Source organism: Alligator mississippiensis, chromosome 8 (genome assembly GCF_030867095.1).
Source record: "Alligator mississippiensis isolate rAllMis1 chromosome 8, rAllMis1, whole genome shotgun sequence".
NCBI lineage: Eukaryota > Metazoa > Chordata > Crocodylia > Alligatoridae > Alligator > Alligator mississippiensis.
The window spans coordinates 60,033,785-60,055,764 of record NC_081831.1 but is presented as its reverse complement, the minus strand read 5'-3'; the positions used below and the strand labels follow the sequence as shown (position 1 = coordinate 60,055,764).

Here is a 21,980-nt window from a genome sequence, read left to right as displayed (position 1 = left end):
CTGCTTATAGGTGTACTCTCTGTGGCTGGGTAAAAGCTCCTGGGAGGAGATCCTGGTGAGGCCAGACTGCTTCCCAGCAGAGTGTGCACCTCACTGCAGCACAGCTTTCTCCAGTGTTTGTTTTCAATCTGCAGTTCAATGAGCTCTGTCCTTTACCTGGAGCCTTGATGCTGCCATGGAAGGTGTGAGAAATGTCACAGATGGAGGCCAAATTGCAAAATCAGGCAAGGCACTGGGATTGGCCAGCAGAGGGCACTGCTGCCTGGGAAGCTGGGTCTTTCTCACTCCAGGACAAGAAAAAAGTGTGCACCCAGCACATTCCCTGCAGCACGGGTTGTTGCCCAGGATGTGCCCTTTTGGGGCGGGGGTGGGCAAAATGCAGCCTGCCAGGCCATTCTATCTGGCCTGCGGGGCCCCTAAAAAATTTAGAAAATTAATATTTATCTGCCCTGGGCTGCCTGTTGTGCAGCCCTCGATGGCTTGCCAAAACTCAGTAAGCAGCCCTCTGTCCAAAATAATTGCCCGCCCCTGTTTTAGGGTGAAGGTGCTGGAAATTGAAAGGTAGCTCCAGAGCCCCTGGCCTCATGAGCATTTCATTGCAGTTGTCAGTGGGCTCCTGCAAGTGTATGAGATGAAGTCTGAGCTGATACATTAACGTTCATGCTTTGTGATCCCAGGGTGCAGATATTTGCACCTGGAATCTGCCATCGCCAGCTCCTTGCAGAGGGAGGAAACATTGAGAAGGCAAGGAAGAAGGCAAGAGCAGCCTCCCAAGGCAGACTCAAGACTCACGCTAGTGATGGTAAAACCAGCACTGGAGGTCTTGCTCTCTGGTTGCTTGTTGAGATGGTGCCAAGGAGTACAGGGGTATCCCTGACCCTATGCTGCCACCCAGTGACCAACTGGGTCACCCCAGACATTGCTTCCTGGCAGAATTGTGCCCTCCCTGCAGCCAGCCTCCCGGTCTGTTCATCTCCTGTTTCCCATATCCAGTTCTGCTTTTCCAATTTCAGTCCTTCTTTTCCTTACATCTCACCCCCTCCACAGTGACAGGCCCCTCAGTGCTACTTCTCCCTTCCTAGTTTCTGCTTTAGTCTCCTGGTCTTTGCCTACCTTAGCAAAGTCTAAGGCAGCAGCTCCCAAACTGTCGGTCACGATCCAACGTGGGGTTGCAACATCAGCAGATGGGGTCGCGGGGGTGGGGGGTTGTGGGTTGGGAGTGAAGGACCATGCTGAGGAAATGCAGTCATAAATGGGGTCAGGCTGAGGAAAAGTTTGGGAAGCAGTGGTCCAGGGTGTGTTACAGAGCTGCTAGCTATGTGTGTCATTCCTCCAGCTGGTGCCTGCACAGAATGCTCTTGTAAAGGAGCGTGTACCCTCTGGCAGGGCTCTGCCGGTGGCTCTGGCCTTCCACACTCCTTGATGTATATTTGGGTTTGGGGCTTGATATCCTAGAGATGCTTTCAATAAGGGACTGGGGAGCTAGGGCTGTGAATGCAGTGCAAGAAGCACCAGCTGCAAACAGCTGCCTTCTCCAGGGCTGTGTAGGAGAATGCTGATTTTCTGTGTCAAACATATCTCTGCAAGGTGGTACAGGGACTGTGCTCCATCCTCAGGTGAAACTGCGACCAGGGAGGTTAGCTTGCCTTTCAGAGAAATCCAGTGTTTTCTCAGCTGAAAGAGCCATAGCCCAAGCTTTGCATTCTTTTCATCTCCATACTGCTGAAAGGAGTATACATAACACAGCCTTCCAGAGACAGGCTCTGCTCTACCTGCCAGCGCAGGACCCAGTCTCAGAGGAGATACCAATCACCAGCCTCTTCACATGTGTCCTGGTTACCAGCTCCCAAGCATTTCTAACAGGACATACAGGAAGGCCACCCACTTCTTGATGAACCTCTCCTTCCTTGAACACCTTGTAGAGTTTCAGATCTTTGGGGTTTGATACCATCAGACAGAAACTTGATTCAGCTCCATAAAGGGCCCCTCTCCTTCCCCCTGCCCTGCTCCTTTCAGAATGCATGTTCATGAAATCAGATCTTTCCTTCAAAACCAGGCTATAGAGGGGATTCTGGTGCAATGTTGAACAAAGTGCTGTGTCCAAGAAGAGGTGGTTTGAGATTCATCCAGGTCCTCAGAAACCTCTAACAACAATAATAAAAAAAACTATTTCAAGTTGAGGAGGCTAACACTTAAGGACATCATGCTGTTGCTGTCCTGGGGGACTGGCATGCAGCTCTCAACTTCAGAGATCCTTACTTTGGTGAAACAAAAATACCTGCTGACCTCAAATACCTGTGGTTCTGTGTGTGAACTAGTTGCTTTCCACTGCTTCTGCTATGTCTGCAGTGCTAAGCTCAGAAACCAGTGAAAGTCTAGGACTTGCAGCCTGGTATACCTCAAAGGTGCATGCTTGACACCAGTCACCTTTCAAATTGCATGAAGGTCCTTGTGGTGTGAAAGGTGCTGCACCAAGCCCTTGTGACTGCTGAGATAAGTCTGTTACAGGGACAGCGTGAACAGTCACAGGGCACTTTTCCTGTGTACCACCATTCTACCCTGCCTTGTGCCTGCTCCACAGGGGATGCCCAGGATGGCTATTGAAGGGGAGAGGCCTTTGGGTTTCAGTCCAATTCAGGCCTTGGCCTCTCTCCTGAAATTATCAGTTATGAGGCCAATCAGTGCCAACTGTGATGAGGACATTCATCCACTAAGAGTTGGTCAGAAAGCCACCCCCACACCTTGCAGCTGTAGACAATTTAGTGAATAGCCATCAGAGCCAGGGACAGATATTACACATAAACTGGTTTAAGTGGTCAGAAACTGCTTTAAACCCATAACAGAACAGATGTTCAGTGCACATCAACCAGTTTGAAAATGGCTGAAACCGGTTTGAGATAAACCTGGTTGAATGTAGTATCAGACTTAACTGATTTGGCTCAAACCAGTTTATGCATTGTCACAGTCCCTTTGCTAGGTTTTAGTTAAATCGGAGACTTCCAGCATTGCGACAGGCTGTCTGGGCTGGGCTCTCTGCTCCAAGCCATCCAGGCTGGCCCTGCCCCTCTGCTCTGCAGCCCAAGCAGAGACGGCCAGGGGCAGGGGTCTGGCCAAAGATGGGTTTAATTCCCCTTCCCAGTGCCACCAACAGGGACCCAAGCTGGGTCTGCCCTTGCTCCCCACTCGCTGCTGCAACAGGGGGACACAACGGCTCCTGAGGCATCGCGGGGCAGGAGCAGAGTTAGTTTCCACTCTATCCCACTGGCAGCCGGGTGGCTCCCTGCCTGGAATAGGTCCCCAGCTGCCTACTCCACCAGAGGCCGGAGGAATAACCCCATCCCTGCCCCACCAGGGGCCCTGCCTGGCCGTGCCCCCTCCCTGCCACTGTGACGGGAGGAGCAGAGCCCTTACTGGGGGCAGCAGCCCCTGTCACTCTGTGGGGGAGAGTGAGCCCCTTCCTGGCAAGGGGCTGTGCTGTGAGTTCGGGCCGCACGTGGCACCACTGGGGTGTGAAGTGGGCCAGAGCCCTGCAAGCCCCCGCAGTGCCGCCACTCTCCACCGCCGCTTTGCCGGCCCCACAGTGCAGCCCTGCCAGGAAGCCGTGATGGGCTCCTGCCTGTTGGGCACTCACTGCTCGACACTCCAGCTGCCAGGCAGGGGCAGAGCCAGCCCCTGCAGCTCATTCTGTGCTGGAGCAAGTCATTTATTCAGCTCCCATTATTCCCCCGCCCAGAGTTTCAGCTGCAGCCCAGCCAGGCAGACCCTAAGGCCAGCAGCTGAATAAGCCCCTTCCTGCCGGGAGAGGGGTTGCTCCAAGCACAGAGGGGCCGCTCACACCGCACCTGTGTCTGCCCAGCCTGGCTGCTGCTGGCCTGTGCTCAGAGGGACAGGGACGGGGTTATTCCTCCAGCCTCTGGCGGGGTGGACAGCTGGGTGGGGACCTATTCCAGGCAGGGAGCCACCTGGCTTCCAGTGGAGAAGAGGGGAAACTAACTCTGCTGCCTGCCCCGTGATGCCTCAGGGGCCATGGTGCCCCCCTGCTGCAGCAGCAGGAGGGGAGCAATGGGGGAGTGTGGGCAGACCCGACTCGGGTCCCTGCTGGTGGCACTGGGAGGGGGAATTAAACCCATCTCTGGCCAGTTCAGCCTGGGCTGGCCATACCCCACCCCCCAGCACAGCTTCCCTGCAGCCAAGGGCCAGCTCTAGTGCCCCCTGGTACCTGGTCTGAGCAACTGCAGGCATGTGCCCGCATTGTCTCAGTCCTGAAAGCATGTTTGTCCTGTTACAAACCGGTTCAGCCTAGGCAGGTTAGACTAACCTGCAAAGGTTGAATCAGTTCAGGCTCCAGCTTTTTGAATGTCTGTCCATAGCCCAGATAACAGAACAAGTGGATTGGATTTGAACCAGTGGTAAGGAGGGGAAACATTTCCCTAAAAACATCCATTCTCCTTCACTTGTTTTGCCTCACATCAGTTCTGGAGGCATCCCTCATCCCTGTTACAGCTCCCAAGTTCTCCTCCATCCCCCCCAAGCTGTTTTGTACTTGGATGCACGGGGAGGCTGTGTTCTCTTCCGGGAGACAGAGCAGAAGTGCGCTGGCACCGGGGGTCCCCGGTCTTTGCATGCAAAGCCCAGGAGTCCATGATTGTGGCTGCATTTGATCGAGGACTTTCATCTGATTTTATCCTTGTTACCTGCTCTGGAGTCCTACACCAGCAATTAAAAGTGCATAGAGGAGTTTGGCTAGGTTCCTGTGTGTGACATCCAGGGCTGTGAGAAAAACCTACAGGAGACAAAGAGCATAGATATCTTGTGCCAAGTAGTTGCCTTTTGCTGTACTCACCCATGTACCTCTCCCGTCTCCTGCGAGGCAAAGCTGGAGCTGGTCATCATGGGTTGTCCACAGATCAGTCTCTGTGGATGGACACCCCCCATTTTTTTGGAGCTGAATGGATTTCAATTGTCTCAAAAAAAATCAAAATGAAGGCTTTCTTGTCTTTAAGGGCTGCATTTACTGTTGTGGTATTGGTCAGAACCAAAATGACCAAGGATTAAGAAGAATGGATGCCTTCAGTGACCTGCAACCAGTGAAGCCAGGCCGAGATGTTGGGTCACAAACTCAGTGCTTTGTGCCCCAGCTCAGGCATCAGAACTTAATCAGGGGCCTCAACTCACATATAAGGGATTTGTCCATCCACTGAGGTGCACTTGATCATTGGCACGGTGCTACCTGAGCCATGTTCCATAAGGAGTCAAGAGTTTCTGCACTGTAAGCCATTAAAAGTGGAGATGCTTATGACCTGGGGTCTGTTCTTTCTCCATTCAGGCTGATGTTGTAGTCTTCCATCAAAGACCCTGGAGCAAGAAGAAGTCCGTTAGGATATATCTAAAACAACTTCTGCAAAATAAGCTCTTGGGCAAACTCGACAATAACCCCAATGGTGCTGCCTGCAGAAGGGAAGGAAGAAAAGTCAACAGCCTTAAGCAAAACAAAACACAGCAGAAAAGTCCGTTCAGTAAAATGTCCCATGAACTGTCCCTGCTGCCTTTGGAAAAGCAATGGAGTGCAAGGCTCCTACTGCCAGATGTGAGCACTGATCATCACTAGGTGGCAGAGTGAGCCTGAATGTGTGACCACAAAAAAATTCCACTCCTGGGTGTGGGTGTGCTGCTGAGGGAGACCTGAAGGGGAAGGGACTGGGCTGTAATAGGAAAATCCCTCTGTCACCTCACCCTTCCTTAATGCTAAGCAAATAAAACAGGCAGCCATTTTTTAGGACCCCAGGAAGCACCAGGATATGGTGGGATGATATAGTTGGGATGATCCTGCTTTGAGCAGGGGGTTGGACTAGATGACCTCCTGAGGTCCTTCCAACCCTCGTTTTCTTTGATTCTATGAGGGTAGTGCAGTGGGTACTGGCGGTGCAAGCTTCCTCAGCCTGTCACCCATATGCAGGTCTGGAGTCAGCCCCACGGTCACCAATAGTGGGGCAAGCTGGGAAGTTAGTCTGTGGCCCCTTCAGTCCTTGGCCTACCTGCTGTAACTGCTCAACAGAGAGCTAATAGCAGCAGGGGAGGTCTTGGATGTGGAAACATTTGTGCTGAGCACTGGCCTAAGGCTGTACAAACTCATTGTACACTGGCCTCAGGGTTGCCAATTGTGCATAAATTTACAGGCACCATCCATAAAAAACATGGCTAAAAATGCCTGTCTGTAAAATCTTTGAAAAAGAGTCATCCTTAAAAAACAAACGAACCAGGAGTTTGAGTAAGGCTCCATCCTCTAAAAAAGCTGGAGGCAGTGTTGAAGGACAGACAGAGCAGAGCAGCACCACTTGATATCTGAGAGAAAAATGCAGAACCCTGAAGGGCAGACAAGGTTCCTTGGGTGAATTTGATATCTTTTATTAGACCAACCCAAATGGTTGGAGAATAGTTATTATGCAAGCTTTCGGGTTCAAAAACCCTTCGTCAGGCTAAGGAAGCTTCAGCAGTTGGTGTGTGCTCTTCCTGGATGAGCACACAGCAACTGTTGAAGCTTCCTTAGCCTGACGAAGGGTTTTTGAACCCAAAAGCTTGCTTAATAACTATTCTCCAACCATTTGGGTTGGTCTAATAAAAGATATCAAATTCACCCAAGGAACCTTGTCTGCCTATGTCCTTAGACCAACACGGCTACAACCCAAACCCCTGAACCCTGAAGGGGGCTTTTGTCAGGGTTTTGTGGCCCATGAAAGTCTCCATAGCTCCTACTCCACAGCCATGTGGTGCTGTATCCTGTCTCCTGCCTGTAATAGTGCCGGGTTGTAGGTAGGCACAATAGGTAGGCACAGCCCCCCCTCTTCTTTGGGGGGCTGGCAGGGAGGCAGCATGGTGTGGGGTGTAGTTGGGGCTTCAGAATATGAGGTATAGGAGTGAATAGGGGACCCCGGGGTAGGGGCAATATGGTGTAAAACCATTGCTGCAGTCAAGCAGGGTTGCCAACCAAATAAATTTTTTTATGCACAATCTACAAACTTTTTCCTAACAACCAAATATTATTACTGTGGCTGATGTTAAACCTTCATTTTGAACCTGCCCCTAGCAGAAGAGTTACATTTATATTATGTAGACCATATATTGAAATCATACATCAGTAAAAAGTTTGCAGACTTCCAGTAAAAAAAACTGGATGGTAAGATCCTGGGGCAGTCAGTTCCCAACAGAGGGTCGTATGTCACAGAAAAATTCCTTTTGGCACAGACAGCTCAAACAGGAATTTGCTTTCCAGACTTGCTGCATTCTCCAATGCTGCAAGGTGGTCTGGGTGTACGTAACTGCCCACTATGTGACTTTCCTTCCTTTCAAATGTTCACTACCACTCCCCAGGGACCTGCTCAGCCCAGTGGCACCTCCTGGTCTCCAGTGCCAGTCTCGGCACCATGTTCCCTACAGCACCTGATTCTTTCTTTGGGGTCCCCTACCCAAGTGCAGATTTAGCCCAGCCTTGCTTATCTTATGGGCTCAGGCTCAGGGTAGAGCATGAAGTGACTTGGTTAAATATGACATAGGTGAGCTGAGAGACCAGGACAAACCCTTTGGAGAACATTGTGGTTTCCAAATGGGAATCCCCACAGAAAAAAAAACCTCTTCTCTTCCCCTGGGTTTGCCTCTCCTTCCTCTGACTCTTTCCTTCGCAGTTTCAGAGGGTCACCTGAAAGCATGTGCAGTGGTAACTCCACCCCCATCCACTAGTTTCTCTTTCCCTTCCCTGTGGCTTCATGACCGTTTTTCCCCTTTTTGGCCTTGTATCTCTGTTTTCCCACTTCCGTAGCCGGGGACACCCACACACTATCTCCTTCCCCAGCCCCATACTGAAGCCTATTTATATAGAAGCCCTTGTCTCACTTAGCCCACATGAGAGTGCAGGGGCTGCCAGCTCCTGGAGCCCATCATGTTTCTCTGTGGCCACCAGCTGCCTGAAAGAGGATGCCTACTGCTCTGGCTGCTCCCGTCTGTTCTCAAAGCACAGCTCAGTGGGGAGGTGAGCCCACAGCCTCTGCCCTGCCAGCAGGTAAGGCTAATCACCCAGGAGCCTTTGTGATTTGGTGGCCAAGCCAAGTCCCCACTGGGCATAAGATGGGTTTTGCTGCTTGTGTCCACCCCCTAGGGCCTCACTCAAGGGCAAGAGTTTAAGGCCAGATGGTGAAAATCTACCCTGTCCCCCTTCCGACACTGAGCTCCTCAATTTCGTGGCACTCATGGGCCCATCTGTGCAACCTCCCCCTTTACCCCTTCTTGTAGCTTTCTGCTACAAAGACTTTCGGGTCTTTGAGCCTCAGCTTCAGCCTCTGCCTGGTAAGCTCCTTCTCCTCTCCCTCTTTCTCTTGACCAGTAGCTTTGTGCCCAGGTACTTTCATTTCATCCTCCAGATTGCTGTTGCCCCTTGCTTGCAGCAGCCCCTAGCAGTCAGGCACTGTCCCAGGGAAGCAGCTCAGTATAGTACTAGCTGCTGTGTCTATTAGAGGTGCGGTACAGAAGCTGTGGACATGAGGCTAGGAAGCACCACCTCCCCAGGTGCATTTTGTTACCCTTGTACTCTGTCCAGCCTCGCTCACCCCTTTCCTGTGACCCAGTCCCTGGGGCACTTCGTTGTGGAGGGAACGGTGAAAAGCAGAGCTAGAGCTACTGGGGAGAGGGGTCAGAGCAGAGGGGCTGAGGAGACTGCTTGGATCTTCTTCAGTGCAAAATGTTGGCTTTCCTCTTCCTTGGGAGATACTGTCATGGTGCAAAGCCCAGCCCAGGTCCCCCTAGGGTAGGGAGAGCTCCAAGTACTCACCTTTCCTTCACAGAGCCACTATGCATCTGGTGCTAGCACTGGACACAGCCCCCTGGCATTCACACAAGCGAATCTTGGAGTGTTTCAAACAAGGAGTGATGCTTGTGGTTCCCATCCAGTGGCTCTGATGCCTATCTGGTGTTCATACCCACCTTCTCACTCTCTTAGACAGTGGCTGCCAAAAACTAGCTGAATCATTTGACATTTGAGGGCTGGCTGCGGCTGCCAAGTGCTTGCGGTTTCTCATTGTGGAATCAGGAATGACTAAGCAGGTTGAGCTAGAGACCTTCTTGCCTGCTCCACATCTCTTTAAGGGCTGAGCTTGGGGAGTGGCACCTGGCAGAGTGGGGTCATCTGGAAATGCAGCCCTATGAAGCAAAGGCCCTGGAAAGCACCTTGCAGGCTCCACTCACTCATCTGCAGCCTGGTGACTTCAGATGATTGGTCTGTAATGATGATGATACCTGTGCCCTCTTCATGAATGACCCTGGCTTTTGTGCTTTGCTTTTCTTAGTGGTAGGGGGGCATGGATGATCTGTGTGGGAACTACGAACTACCAACCCATTGCAGGCATGGGAACTGCAACTGTCCCAGGAGAGAGGGCCTGAGCAGCACAAAGCAATAAACTGGGACTTTCCAGTGCTTCCACGAAGACAGCAATGCAGCTCCCACTTTACCTGTGAAAGTTTAGTCTTGAGTCCTAACACTGCAAAAGAGTTTTCTATCCACTGACCACTTGTTCTTGGGCTACAAGCAGTGTGTGAGAGTCTCATGCCTGGATCTCACCCCACAGTACTGGATTTGGGAGTATGGGACCTATACTTGTGTCCTAAAGGTTGTATGCAAGATAAATTCCAAACAGCCGGAAAATGGATATTGTGGGGGAGCATCAGAGCTAGGCAGTGCTGAAATGAGGTGGGAGCTGTGCTTGTTCCTTCTGTCATTGATGGCTTTCCCTGTTTCTCCACAGACCACACCTCAGGTGTCATGTCAAGGTTTGGGTCTCCACACATTCCCAGAGGAGCTTGGACCTGGGGTTAAGCAGCTTGACCTGTCAAACAACTTCATTCATAACCTGACAGAAAGCTGCACTTCACAGTTCAGGCAGCTGGAGCACCTGAATATATGCTTCAACCAGTTGGAAACTGTGTCAGAAATGGCCCTGGCTCATCTCACTCATCTTCACACTCTCCTCCTGGCTGCAAACAACCTTGACCGGAATTATTTCACCAATGGAAGAGCCTTCAGGCGGCTGAGAAGCCTGGAGACCCTAGACCTTTCAGCAAATAACTTGGACAGTGATATGGCAGCCTGGTACTTCAGTAATCTCACCTCTTTAAAGAAGCTGGATCTGTCTTGGAATGAAATGACTAGGCTGCCAGGGGGTGTCTTCCAGGGTATGCTGAAGCTGAGAGAGATCAATCTTAACAACAACTTGATCATGGAGATAGAAGAAGGCGCATTTGAGCCTCTGGTAGGCTTGAAGGTGGTAAATTTAGCTATGAATTCCCTTCACTGTATCTCAGACTTCAGCCTCACACAGCTGCAAGTGCTAAACCTTAGCTACAATGCCCTGGAGTTCTTTGCCTCAGAGCAGGGGGAGGAGAACTACCAGCTTCAGGTGCTAGATCTGAGTCATAACAGCCTGATATACTTTCCAAAGCTCCCCAAGCTGCACCACCTCACACACTTAAACCTCTCCAACAATGCCATCATCTCCTTGGCACCAAATTCTACCACTACAGCTGAGTTCACCCTGTGGCATGAAAAAACAGTGAGACCTAACATGTCCTTGGATGTTTATAATATAGCAGCTAGCCTGGCAAAGGTGACTGACTTAGATCTCAGCAATAACCAGCTGAGTTTGTTCCCGTTTACTTTCTTTCACAATCTGAGCTCTCTCCAAAATCTCAATATGGCTATGAACTGTCTCCAGAATATGACCATGGAGTCTTCTGATGGTGATATTGAGAGCAACAAGCCAGTGGTAATGCAGAGACCTGGCCTTTCTGTGTGTTCACTGGATCTCCAAAGCAATTTAATTCATTCTTTGCCACGTTGGTTTTTTGATATGCTGCCCAAACTGGAAACAATTGACCTTGGTTCCAACAGCCTCCAGCCTTGCCAGAGCTGTGACACTAATGAAAGAGAAGTTCTTATGGAACATAACTCAGCTCACAAAGGTAAGTGCACATCTTTCTGCAGCATATCTCACTTGAAGCATCTAAGTTTACGTAGGAACAACATTGTAAAGCTGTATCCCTATATGTTTAACCAAACCTCTTTGGTCTCTTTGGATCTGTCTGAGAATGAAGGCTTGTCCATGCCAAAAGGATCCCTGGACAGTTTGGAATTTTCTTTGCAGAAGCTCTCTCTGAGAAGGAACCAGATGGGCAACTACATGACAGAGTTGCCTTGTCTAAAGATGCTGGAAATATTAGACTTGTCAGACAATAAGCTAAGTCATTTGCCTCCTGGCCTTGTATGCTCTCCACTGGAACACCTGGACATTCGCAGTAACTACCTTCAGGACTTAGAGAAACCTGCCGCTGTGCACTGGTCTAGCAGCCTCAGATATCTGTTTGTTGCTGGCAATCCATTCAGCTGCTGTGCCCTGAGCTGGCTGGATGTTTTAAAGGCAACCAGTGTGAGTATGCTGGACCTGAATGAAACACTGTGCTCCTACCAGGATCAGAACAGGACCTTCTCTGTCAAGATAGCTAGCAACCCTAGGCACCTCTGTCCTGGTCAGAATAAAACTAGCTTCCTAGCTGTACTGTTGGTGGTGATGGTTCTCTGCCTTCTGTTTCTCACCTCTGGGATATGCCAACTTCTGAAAAAGCATAGGAAATTACAAAAGTACTTGGGATTCAGGAGCAATAGAGTGGACCCTATTCCTTGTCATCTAGACAGGGAGAAGAAAACTCAACAGATACCAGCGGACAGTGTTACAAAAGTATAGTACTGCATGGAAGAGAGGGAATAATATCAATACGCACAATAATAGTATTGTATATCAGGCACCTTCTTGTCACTGATCTCTTAAGGACTTCACATAAAGCAATAAAACATGAACTATAAGAGTGCTAAATCAGATCTATGTGCTGTGCTCCATCTTGCTGCATGTATGCTATTTTTGTCACCTCTGTGTAAGGCAAGTGAGGCTGGCAGTAATCTGCTCCATCTTGGGAAGGAGGAAATGCTTGTTGTGGAATCCTTGGAGTTCTGCAGAAAGAATTCCCCCAGGTCTGCCCTCACCCCCTCACTTTTTCTAACTGAGGATCCTTTGCCATGAAACCAAGGCCCAGGCTGTCTGAAGCAATCTGCCTCTTCTGCCCCTCCTCAAACCCATTGTCTTTTTCTGAGAAGATCATTCTACAGTAATGACCCCAAAACCAACAGCTCCTGGTAGCAGTGATGCAGCTGTGGGTGTGGAGGGTGTGGTGACTGACTTGGCATGTCTTCTCATAGGGACAGGAGCGAGCTTGGAAAGGGCCTGAGATGTTCTGCTACTTAGTGCCAGGGCTTGCCGGTGTGTCCACCCCTTCGCCTTTATGCCCACACACGAGCAGTTACTTGCAGGGTCCAAGCCAGTACAGGTGAAGAAGAAGAAAAGGTTGCAGAGTCTGTTTCTGGCTTTTCAGGTCACTTCAGGTCTAGTCTTTACAACCCCCATCATAGTCCCGAGTAAGATGCCTGGACTACTCACAAGCCTTGGGCTATACTCAGCTGGTGCTGCGGACAGCAAGTAGAGCCTTGGAAAGAACTAGAATTATTCATTAATTGTCTGTAAATGGATTTCAACTTTTATTGAACAACAAACAGCATGTTTCTCCCCAAGATGTTTGCCTTGGGTCTATACAGCTATGACTGCTGCCTTCTGTGCCAGGACAGACTATCAGCCTTCATCATAACTGGGAAATCCCTGCCTTGTGTCCCCACCCTCTACCCCTCAGACACACACAGCCACACGTCCTATGTTTATATAAAACCCAGCCTTGTTCCCATGGCATCTGTATTGTATTGCTTGGTCCTGTATATGTTCAGCCCATTCTTGTTACTGCTCCCATCCCCACCCCTCCAGCCCCAGCATGTGCCTGGTCCATCTCCTGCTCCAATGTGTGCCCACACTAACATAGTGATGATGAAGCACTTTCAAGCTAGGTACTGGATAAGAAGCCAAAGAGCAGCAGGGAGCTCTGTTTCCACTGATCGCTCTTGTGTTTCTCCCTGCCGGGCTCTTTTGTTGTACATGGATTTGTCAGCTTGCTCAAATCCAAAGCTCTCTGGCACACACTGTGCTTTTGTGTTTGTCAGTAAAGTGTTGTACATACGCCAGCTGTGTTTATAAATAATCAGAACCAACCAGGCTTCTGGCTGCTCCCAGGAGCTGAGATTTCTATGCAAGAGAAGGTAACTAAGAAGAGGCAGGCGCCGTCTACATATTGTGGTTGTGGTGACATCAGAGGGGCTTCGTGGCATTTTCTGGACCAGACCCCTGCTGTTGATTTTGATGAGTGTCCTGTTACTACCACGATTCATTTTACATGGCCTCTTTGTCAGCTGTATCCCTTACTGAACCCACTTCAAGGCTGTCCTGTCTATGCATTTCATCATACGCAGATTTGGCCTTTACATAGCACCTGTCCCTTCCCTGTGCAGAAGACTTTGGCACTATATGTTCTGCATACTCTGACACAGGGCAGCTCTGCTGTGCCCAGCTGAGAGCCTTGTTAGCAGTTTGTCCAGTGCCCAAGAGCCAAACCAGCTGCCATCTTCCATAAAAAGGGACCAATTACAGGCACCTTTGCCTTTAATCTGAAGGAACAGCCTGGGGAGACTGCACCCATCTCAGGCTGTGAGAGAGTCACTTGAGTATTGCATTCGTCCCTGTAAGCTCCCTGGGACATAGCTGTGTATCTGAGATAATAGTGGCTGCAGCTGCCTGCAAAACTCTTGTGTGCTGCCCTTGCTCCAGGGGCTATCCTGTAGCATGTCTGCCCTGCTCTAATGCTGGCAAAGATGCGAGAAACAATCTCCAAAGGCTCAAGGTGCTTTATTCCCTGCTGCCCAGTTTATCAAATACACACTTGGGATATAAGGAAGGGGCGAGGTTTCCCCATAACCCTTAGTAGTTACATAGTGCCGTGTCAACTGAGCATTTTACAGCCATTAAGGCCATGTTTCTGTGAGGATCTGTGGACTCTGTGTCCAATGTAACATTCTGGCTGAGGTAATGGAGTTCATGTCAGGAGATGGCTGACCTTGGTTGGATGGTTGGTTGGTTTTATATGTCTCTTGGGTTATACAGCATAATGCAGGGACAACCAAGCTAGCTCTGAACAAACCTGTATAGATGTAGTACTAGACTCCGCTCAAACTAAAGAGATTCTACTGAAAACCAGCTACGCTGCATCTGATGTTCAAACCAACTTGATTGGAATTAGCCCAGTTCTCTATCCACGGCACTGCACTGTGCGAGCAGATGTACTCTGTGTGACTGTCTCTCAGTTGTTGTTGACAAATGTTGTCATGTCCTTCCCTGAGCAGGGCCAGTTTCTAACCCTTCAGGATTGTCTATTGAAGTGAAAATGCTCCGGAGCAAAGAATTAGCTGAAGTCAAGGATAATCAATGTTTTCTTACATGTCAGTAGGCCAGGGGTTTGGAGCACTAGAAAACCACCAAGGGCAGAACAAATAAGATATTAAAAGGTGAGTGCATAAACTGGGGAAGACTCACAGAAATGCAGGCAGCTTTGAGAAGAAGAGGGAGAGATGTACTTCCTTTGATGGACAGTGAGCTGGTTTCGGTTGAAGAATGACCTGAAGTCAAAAAAGGCAAGCAGAACTGGGAAAACTCCATGGATCAGAAGACAGGAGGTGAGGTGCAGAAGGAGGATCTTGAAGAATCCCAGAGGACAAGGCCCCAGTCCAATGAATGTCCCAGAAGGTGAGAAAATTAAAATGGAAATGCATATGGGGTTTATTGTTTTTGTGCAGACTTGAGTATTGCATGCACTTCTTGGTAAAGAGCAAGGGTTAGAATCATAGTAAAGAGTCTTAAAATTCTGTGCAAGTGAGTATGTGAATGCTATGTGCTACTTTATCACATGCCTCCAAAGAGGTAACCTAATTCCAGACTGTGCACATTACTAGAATTTTAGGAGAGGGTGTTTAAATGGCATTGTGAAGGTCAGCACTGGTCCTGAGACTCCAAAGCAATTGGGCCATGGGGCTTCATCTCCAGGAAGAGGAACAGACAATCAGAAAAAGTGCCAGAGAAGCCAAGGGAACAAACAGTATTGAAGCCTCCTGAGGCCAATGAACGGTTGGAGCACACTAGCCCACTGGCTTGAGACCCACCACAGGGGTATCCAACAGGCAAGTGCTCAACCAGATTGGAGTTGTTCTTCAATGGAGTTAACTAACAGGAAGCAAAATGTGAATAAAGACAAAGCAGTTTGTAATACCAATGCACCGTAACCAGTCATGGGAAACTCTAGGTTCCATTGCTATTTTTCATGTTAAGTGGCTTCCTACAGCTGAGTAGAATATAGTTTTCCCCAGACACAAAAGGGGCTGAGATTTCCAGTAATTTTCAAGTAAAAAAAATCAGCAAACTGAAAAAAAGAAAAACACCAGTTCCAGTCATTTTTAATTTTTTTAAATGTCTTTATTTGCCACTTGCTGTGATTTTGAAGCAAACAGTTGTTTTGAACCGGAAAAGTAGAGATTTTTTTTGGAACTGCCCAAATGAAATGCTCTAGCAACCTCAGAACCGTCTTCCAAAGTGTTCATGTTGAGAAAAACAGCAAAACTGATTCTTTCCTGTGAATTGTTCCAGACTTTTACACATCAGCATTTTCCAAAGGGGGGAAAAAGTTTTTTTGTCAAAATGTCCAACCAGCTCCATGGTTAGTTCATATGAATGCAGCCAACTGCTTGTCTTCTGTAGTTTTACCTCTTGTTAGCTAACTTGAATGAGAAACACATCCCTTGTCCCTGCAAAAAAGGTCTAAATCAGAGGTATTAAACTCTTCCTGAGCCCTGGGCCAGATCTAGACCATAGGGATCCTCACATGCTGGGTCCTGTCTGGGGCCTGGGGTGGTGGCGGTGGCTACAGCAGATGGCCACAGGCACAGGTTGACCATTGCTCACCATTGGCTACACACCTAAATTCCCTGGCCTGCTGGTAGTCTGATGGGCTCTGTAGAGTGGCTCTGTGGGCCAGGTCCTGCCCGCAGACTGTATGTTTGAAATCTCTCATCTAAATGAACTTCCCAGGCCGAGTGAGAGAGTATGGTTGTGAGGTGACCAGTGAATAGGCAGTTGTCACAGCCTCTTGTGCTCTTTTCTGGGGTCACTGGGTCTGGAAAACCCTGCTGTGTTCATGAACCTCTGTCCTTGGATTTTAAACCGCTTTCCCCCACATGAAGATTCATGTTTTGAAGTGTTTCTAGCTAAAGTGATGCTTGTTCTGTGCATGAGGGACACAGGAACCTGTTTTGCGGTTAGCTCCTTTCAGCTTGGTGAACCCCTATGAGTGTCCTGTATGGAGACAGGGCCTACGTTTCCTTCTCGGTTGCATACGTATCCTTTGCTGCAGACCACAGTGCCTCCATTTCGCTAACACTCAGTACTGCTGCTTGTTCCAGGTGAGTCAACAAAACTCCCTTGGCAGCTCTTTGGAATTGGAGGTGGTGTGGGGTTTTATACATGGTACTTCTTTCCTCAGCAATGGGACCCAGGAGGGACTAGAACCTGCTGCAACACACCCAGCACAGAGTCTCAGTAAGAGCAAGACTTCCTCCTCAGAGACCAATGTGAAGGCAATTTCCAAAGTCTCCTGCATTGCAGCATCCTCTTAGAATCTCCCTCCTGGTGTGTGTGTAATGTCCCCTGCTCACATTGTTCCAGCCTCACAGCCCAGGAAAAGCAGAAGTGAAATTGTTCTCATTACATCCACGTGTGTGTTCCCCAGCAAGGCTCTACCTGCTGCACTTCCTACGCAGCAACAGGCCTGAATAAGGCCTGAATGTCAACTTGATGGGTGTACCCTTGCAGCTGATGGCAAGAGAGATGCCAGCAAAGTGCAAAACAGTAGCTCCACAAAACTGCTGAAGACATCAGTGATCCCTTACAGCAGGCATGTCAGACTTATTTAGCCCTACAGCCTGGACCCAGACAGCAGGGCTTCTCGTGGACCAGCACTTGGCATTAACCCCCGGGAACCACTGAGTTGGGACAGCTCCAGAACCCAGGAAGTTAGAGTGTTTGCTCCCCATTTTTCTGCTGCCACATTAGTTGCCAGCACCAACTAAACCTCCCCATCTTAGCAGTGGAAAAGAGGGGGGCATGAGTGGTGGCAGCATTAACCCTCTGGGTTCTGGAGCCATGTCAGCAGGATGGCTATGTCAGTTGTGGTGACAAGCCCTGCAAACAGGATCTCAGCTCAAAAGCCCTGCATGCAAAAGGAAGCACCTCCATGGACTGGAGTGGGCCTGCAGGCCAGATATTTGACAGCCCTGCCTTAAGAAAGGCACTACAGCCTGCTTCAGTGTGGCGGGCACAGCTGCTTCAGTCCCTCCAATGCCTGACCAAGGGAGCAGGGAGTTCTGCTGCAGGCGTCTGGGTACACACGAGGTATCTGGATGATGAGCCAGGGAGCCATCATCTCCACTCGGGGCTGTGACAGCCTGGGATACAGTCAGGCCCTGTGGGAAGTCAGCTAGTCAGGGCTGGCTCTGGCAGGACTCTGCCTCTCATGGCCCTTGCTTTGCTGTCTCTTCTCTGGTGGATTCCCCAGCACAGCCAGCAAACCAGAAAGAGGAAGGAAGCCTTGCTCCTCAAGGAAAGGCAGCCCCCTCCTCCTGGAGTCCTTGCTTAGAGACTCCTCTGTCCTGGACCCCTAACTGCGTGGCAGGGAGCAGTTTGAGACAAGAGGAAGTACTTTCCTCCTGCTGCGAGGTGAAGTGCATTCAGGCCCCACAGGAAGTAGCGGGACCAGCTCAGTGACACGTGAGCAATCTCAGCATCACTGGTCTGTATGTGGAGGGGCAGAGATGAGACGTCACCACCACATGACAGCCTAACGTCACTGAGGTGAGGTGTTTGGTGGCTTTGCATCATTGTGACTCAGAGTCCTCAGGCCCAGCAATGCCAAAGCAAAAGGATCTGATCAACCTCCCTCTGGTTCTTGTTCTCTCTGGGGTTTGTTCTCTTCCCTCTACCATTTCTTCTATGGCTGCTGGACTGAAGGAAACAATTCCCTGGGAGGCCTTTTCTCTCCCACTCCCACCTGGACAATCGTTTCCAGTATACAAGTCTGTCTGGCAGACACTGTCTTGGCGGAGTCAAGCAGCTTGAGAGGTTGAGATATGTGACCTTTGCTCCGGTGAAAAGAACCAAGCCAAGCTGTGGTTGTTGCCCGGGGCACAATGGGCTCAGGAGGATACGTGAGTGTGTCAAACCAATCTCCGCAGGACTCCTTACCTCAGTACTTTCCCCTTACATTTCCCTTTGTTTTGGTCGTTTAGCCATTTTTTCTGACAAAGACAATTGGAATTAATTTGATAGCCTTGATTGCAGAGCTTTGCATTGCAGCTTCTGTGTGGAGCTGCACCCCAGTGAGAGGCTGCCTTTGCCAGACTCCCTCTGCCCCGCTCTGTCTGCTGCTGCGCTCTCTTGTGGGATGATCCCTGCTACGGCCTGCTTATCACCTGTCTCCCTCAGAGGCACATATCCGTGATGGCAGATGGAGACTCAGCCATGCTCTCCTACTGCTTGTTTCCCTGCTTTTTATCCATCCAAGCAGGCTCTTTCTCCCCTCCCACCTGGGCCCACAGACCGGTCAAAGGAGCACTCTGGTGGGTAGCAGCCGTAACCAAGCTCCATTTCACTTTCTTTCTGACATGCCTCCCCTCTCCCCCTTGTGTAAAGTCAGGCTAAAAAAGTGAAGTCTGGGAAAGCCCCTTGGGATGCAGTGTGACACAGAAGTGGACGGGTATTTTTAGCACTTAGCCTTTGTTTGTTCCTGGGATTAGGCTGGAAAGAGGAACTGACATCAAATGAAGATTAGTACTTGCCCTTGTTTACTAGCCAATCATTGTAAGATTGTCCCAGAAAGGGGAGAGAATATTAACTCACATCACCTTTCTAGAAGGCAGCATGTTCCAGTGGGCAGAGATTTCATAGATTTCATAGATTTCATAGACATTAGGGCTGGAAGGGACCTCGGAAGATCATCGAGTCCAGCCCCCCGCCCAAAGGGCAGGACGTCAGCTGGGGTCATAGGATCCCAGCAAGATAAGCATCCAGTTTCATCTTGAAGGTGTTCAATGAAGGTGCTTGAACAACCTCCGGCGGCAGGCTGTTCCAGACCTTGGGGGCTCGGACAGTAAAGAAATTCTTCCTTATGTCCAGCCTGAAACGATCTTGTAGTAGTTTGTGACCATTCGTCCTCGTCATCCCTTGGGGCGCTCTGGTGAACAAACGTTCCCACAGATACTGGTGGTCACCCCTGATAAACTTGTAGGTGGCCATCAGATCACCCCTGAGCCTGCGCTTTTCCAGGCTAAAGAGCCCCAGGGCTCTCAGCCTGTCATCGTAGGGTCTGCTTCCCTGACCCCTGATCATGCGCGTGGCTCTTCTCTGGACTCTCTCAAGCTTCTCCACATCCTTTTTGAATTGTGGTGCCCAAAACTGGACGCAGTACTCCAGCTGCGGCCTCACTAAGGCCGAGTACAGGGGGAGAATGACGTTCCGGGATTTGCTTGAGAAGCATCTATGGATGCAAGCCAGCGTTTTGGTCGCTTTACTAGCCACAGCATCGCATTGCAGGCTCATGTTCATCTTGTGGTCAATGATGACCCCCAAGTCTCGTTCTTCCATAGTGCTAACCAACATAGCACTGCCGAGCCTATAAGGATGCTGCGGGTTTTTTTTCCCAAGGTGGAGAACCTTGCATTTATCGGCGTTGAACACCATCAGATTCTCATCCGCCCACTTGCTGAGCCTATCCAGGTCAGCCTGGATCACCCACCTGTCTTCTGGTGTGGATGCTTTGCCCCAAAGTTTGGTGTCATTGGTGAACTTGGCCAGTCCGCTTCTGACTCCAGTGTCCACATCATTAATGAAGATGTTGAACAGTATGGGTCCAAGGACAGAGCCCTGGGGGACCCCACTGGTCACAGGACACCACGATGAGTGACTTCCATCAATTACTACCCTCTGGGTCCGACCCCGGAGCCAATTTTCCAGCCAGTGGATCGTGGGGGATCGTGGGGGAACTGCTTGGGGCTGCTTGAGTTCTGCCCCCGGTGCTGATACTTGAGTTGTTATGTGCCCTCAGTATTCACCTTCTTTACCTAACTTTCCCCATCAGAGGCACGGATGCTAATACTGACTTTCAGTGAATGCCATCAGACAGGCAACCCCTGCCAACAGCTGCCCCACAGTTACCACAGTTATTTCCAAGTCTAGGAAAAACAGCTGGGTTTTGGGTAGCCCTGTGCAGTGATCATTGTCAAATGTCACCTCTTTAATGGTAACCATTTAATTAGCTTCTGTAAGTGCAGCACTGTGTCATGGCTGGGCAGTAGTATTGTTTCTTCTGATGTAATTGATCTTAGATGCTTGAAGTGGCTGGGCTAAATGCGCAAGGCTGTGTTATTCATGCCAGCAAGGCACAAAACTCTGTAGACTCTTCTACCATTGACTCTGTCTCTGCTCCTGTGAACTGTACCAGGTTTCAAGTATACATTCTCTGCCCCTCTCTTGGGAGAAGGCAAACTGGAATGGGATTGCTGTGCCCACTGGAAAGGACTCTGGACTTGGTACTGTGTTGGGAATTGATGGGCATGGATGGTAGGTTGTTCTGTGCATTCAGCTCTTTGAGACCCTCACTTGATGGCACTAGCTCTCTAGAAACACACTAGTCTCATTTCTGTGCCCCAGCTATGGGATCTGAAAAGAAGTGCTGCCTCTGCCACTGATTCTTCCTTTAAAAACCGTGCCCAAGCTGAGACTTGCTGGCATTAGCAGCAAATGAAGGAATGCAGTGAACTCAGCAGGACGGGGTCCAGGCTTACCAGCCCAACTGCACTGACCTCAGCACAGAACATCTAGGAACCCTGAGAGAGTGACTGTCTGCCACCAGGTGGTGCCCTCACCTTGCATTTTCCTATTGCACCTGCTCCTGTGAGCAAGCTGGTAGTTCCGAGGCTCCGGTTGCTGTAACTCAGGAAAATGGGCCACTGGTCTGGTGCCTGGATCTATGCTTGGGACTCTGGCCTTAGGCTGAATCAGGGATGGCATATGGGTATAGATTTTGTGAGCTGCTATGAGATTTCTGCCTCATCTTAGGCCAAAATTATACAAGGGCACCCACTCTCTTGCCCTTTCAGTCACTTTGGACAGGGACAATGCCCAGTGTCAGGACTGGGATGCAAGACATGCACTGCCCTTGGGCTAGGAGTCAGTCTGAGGGATAGCACAGTCTGGTGTGTTCAAGTCACCAGTGCCTTCTTTGCAGCCCTCTTGGAAGGGAGATATGAAGAGGTACATGATAACCAAGAAAGTACAATAGAAAAGGAGGAGAGCAGAGGGGAGAGACAGTGTGCTTGGGTGCATGGAGACGAAGCAGGCTGCTTGCACTGCATAGCCCCTATCCTTGTTAACTGAGGGGTGGTGACCGTGGGGTGGTGAGACAGGCCTCAACTTATGTAGAAAGCAGAGGGCTGGTGAGCAAGGGGAAAAGTCTCACAGATCCAGGGCTGTTCGTTGTTTTAAATTCAACAAACTTCATACGGCTGGAAAGGGCTAGATTAATAGTTCTTTGGACCAAGTGGCTTAATGAGTATAGCCGAAGCTACAGCCAGGCAGAGATCCTACCCTCCACCCCCAACCAAAGTTTTTCAGGCTGCCCTGGAGAGGTTGGCAGAGACCTCCATCCCTTTGGTCTGTCTGCTGAGGCAAGCAGTGCCAGCTGCAGGGATGAGAATACCTTACCACTAGGAGGTGGCCTGGGAAGTACCTACCCCCTCTCCACCAGCCTGCTGACTACTACAGGGCTGGGCTATGGGCCTTCCTTTATCTGACTGAACCCTGTGTTGGGTGTGTGTTTAGGCTGGGGCCTTGTGCCATAGGCTGGGAGAATACATG

The 21,980-nt window shown here is 49.9% G+C and overlaps 1 protein-coding gene across 1 annotated transcript; it reads left to right on the top strand.

Annotated features, from left to right (window-relative positions):
- Positions 1 to 9,801: 9,801 nt before the first annotated feature.
- On the top strand, positions 9,802 to 13,133 carry LOC109283278 (transforming growth factor beta activator LRRC32-like). Its single transcript, XM_019487939.2, has one exon. The coding sequence runs from the start codon at positions 9,975 to 9,977 to the stop codon at positions 11,778 to 11,780; it is 1,806 nt and encodes a 601-aa protein (XP_019343484.2). The 5' UTR covers positions 9,802 to 9,974; the 3' UTR covers positions 11,781 to 13,133.
- Positions 13,134 to 21,980: the final 8,847 nt, after the last annotated feature.

What these genes read in the sequence shown, in the direction of transcription:
- LOC109283278 (XM_019487939.2), top strand. Translation starts at nt 9,975, where the DNA reads ATGGCCCTGGCTCATCTCACTCATCTTCACACTCTCCTCCTGGCTGCA.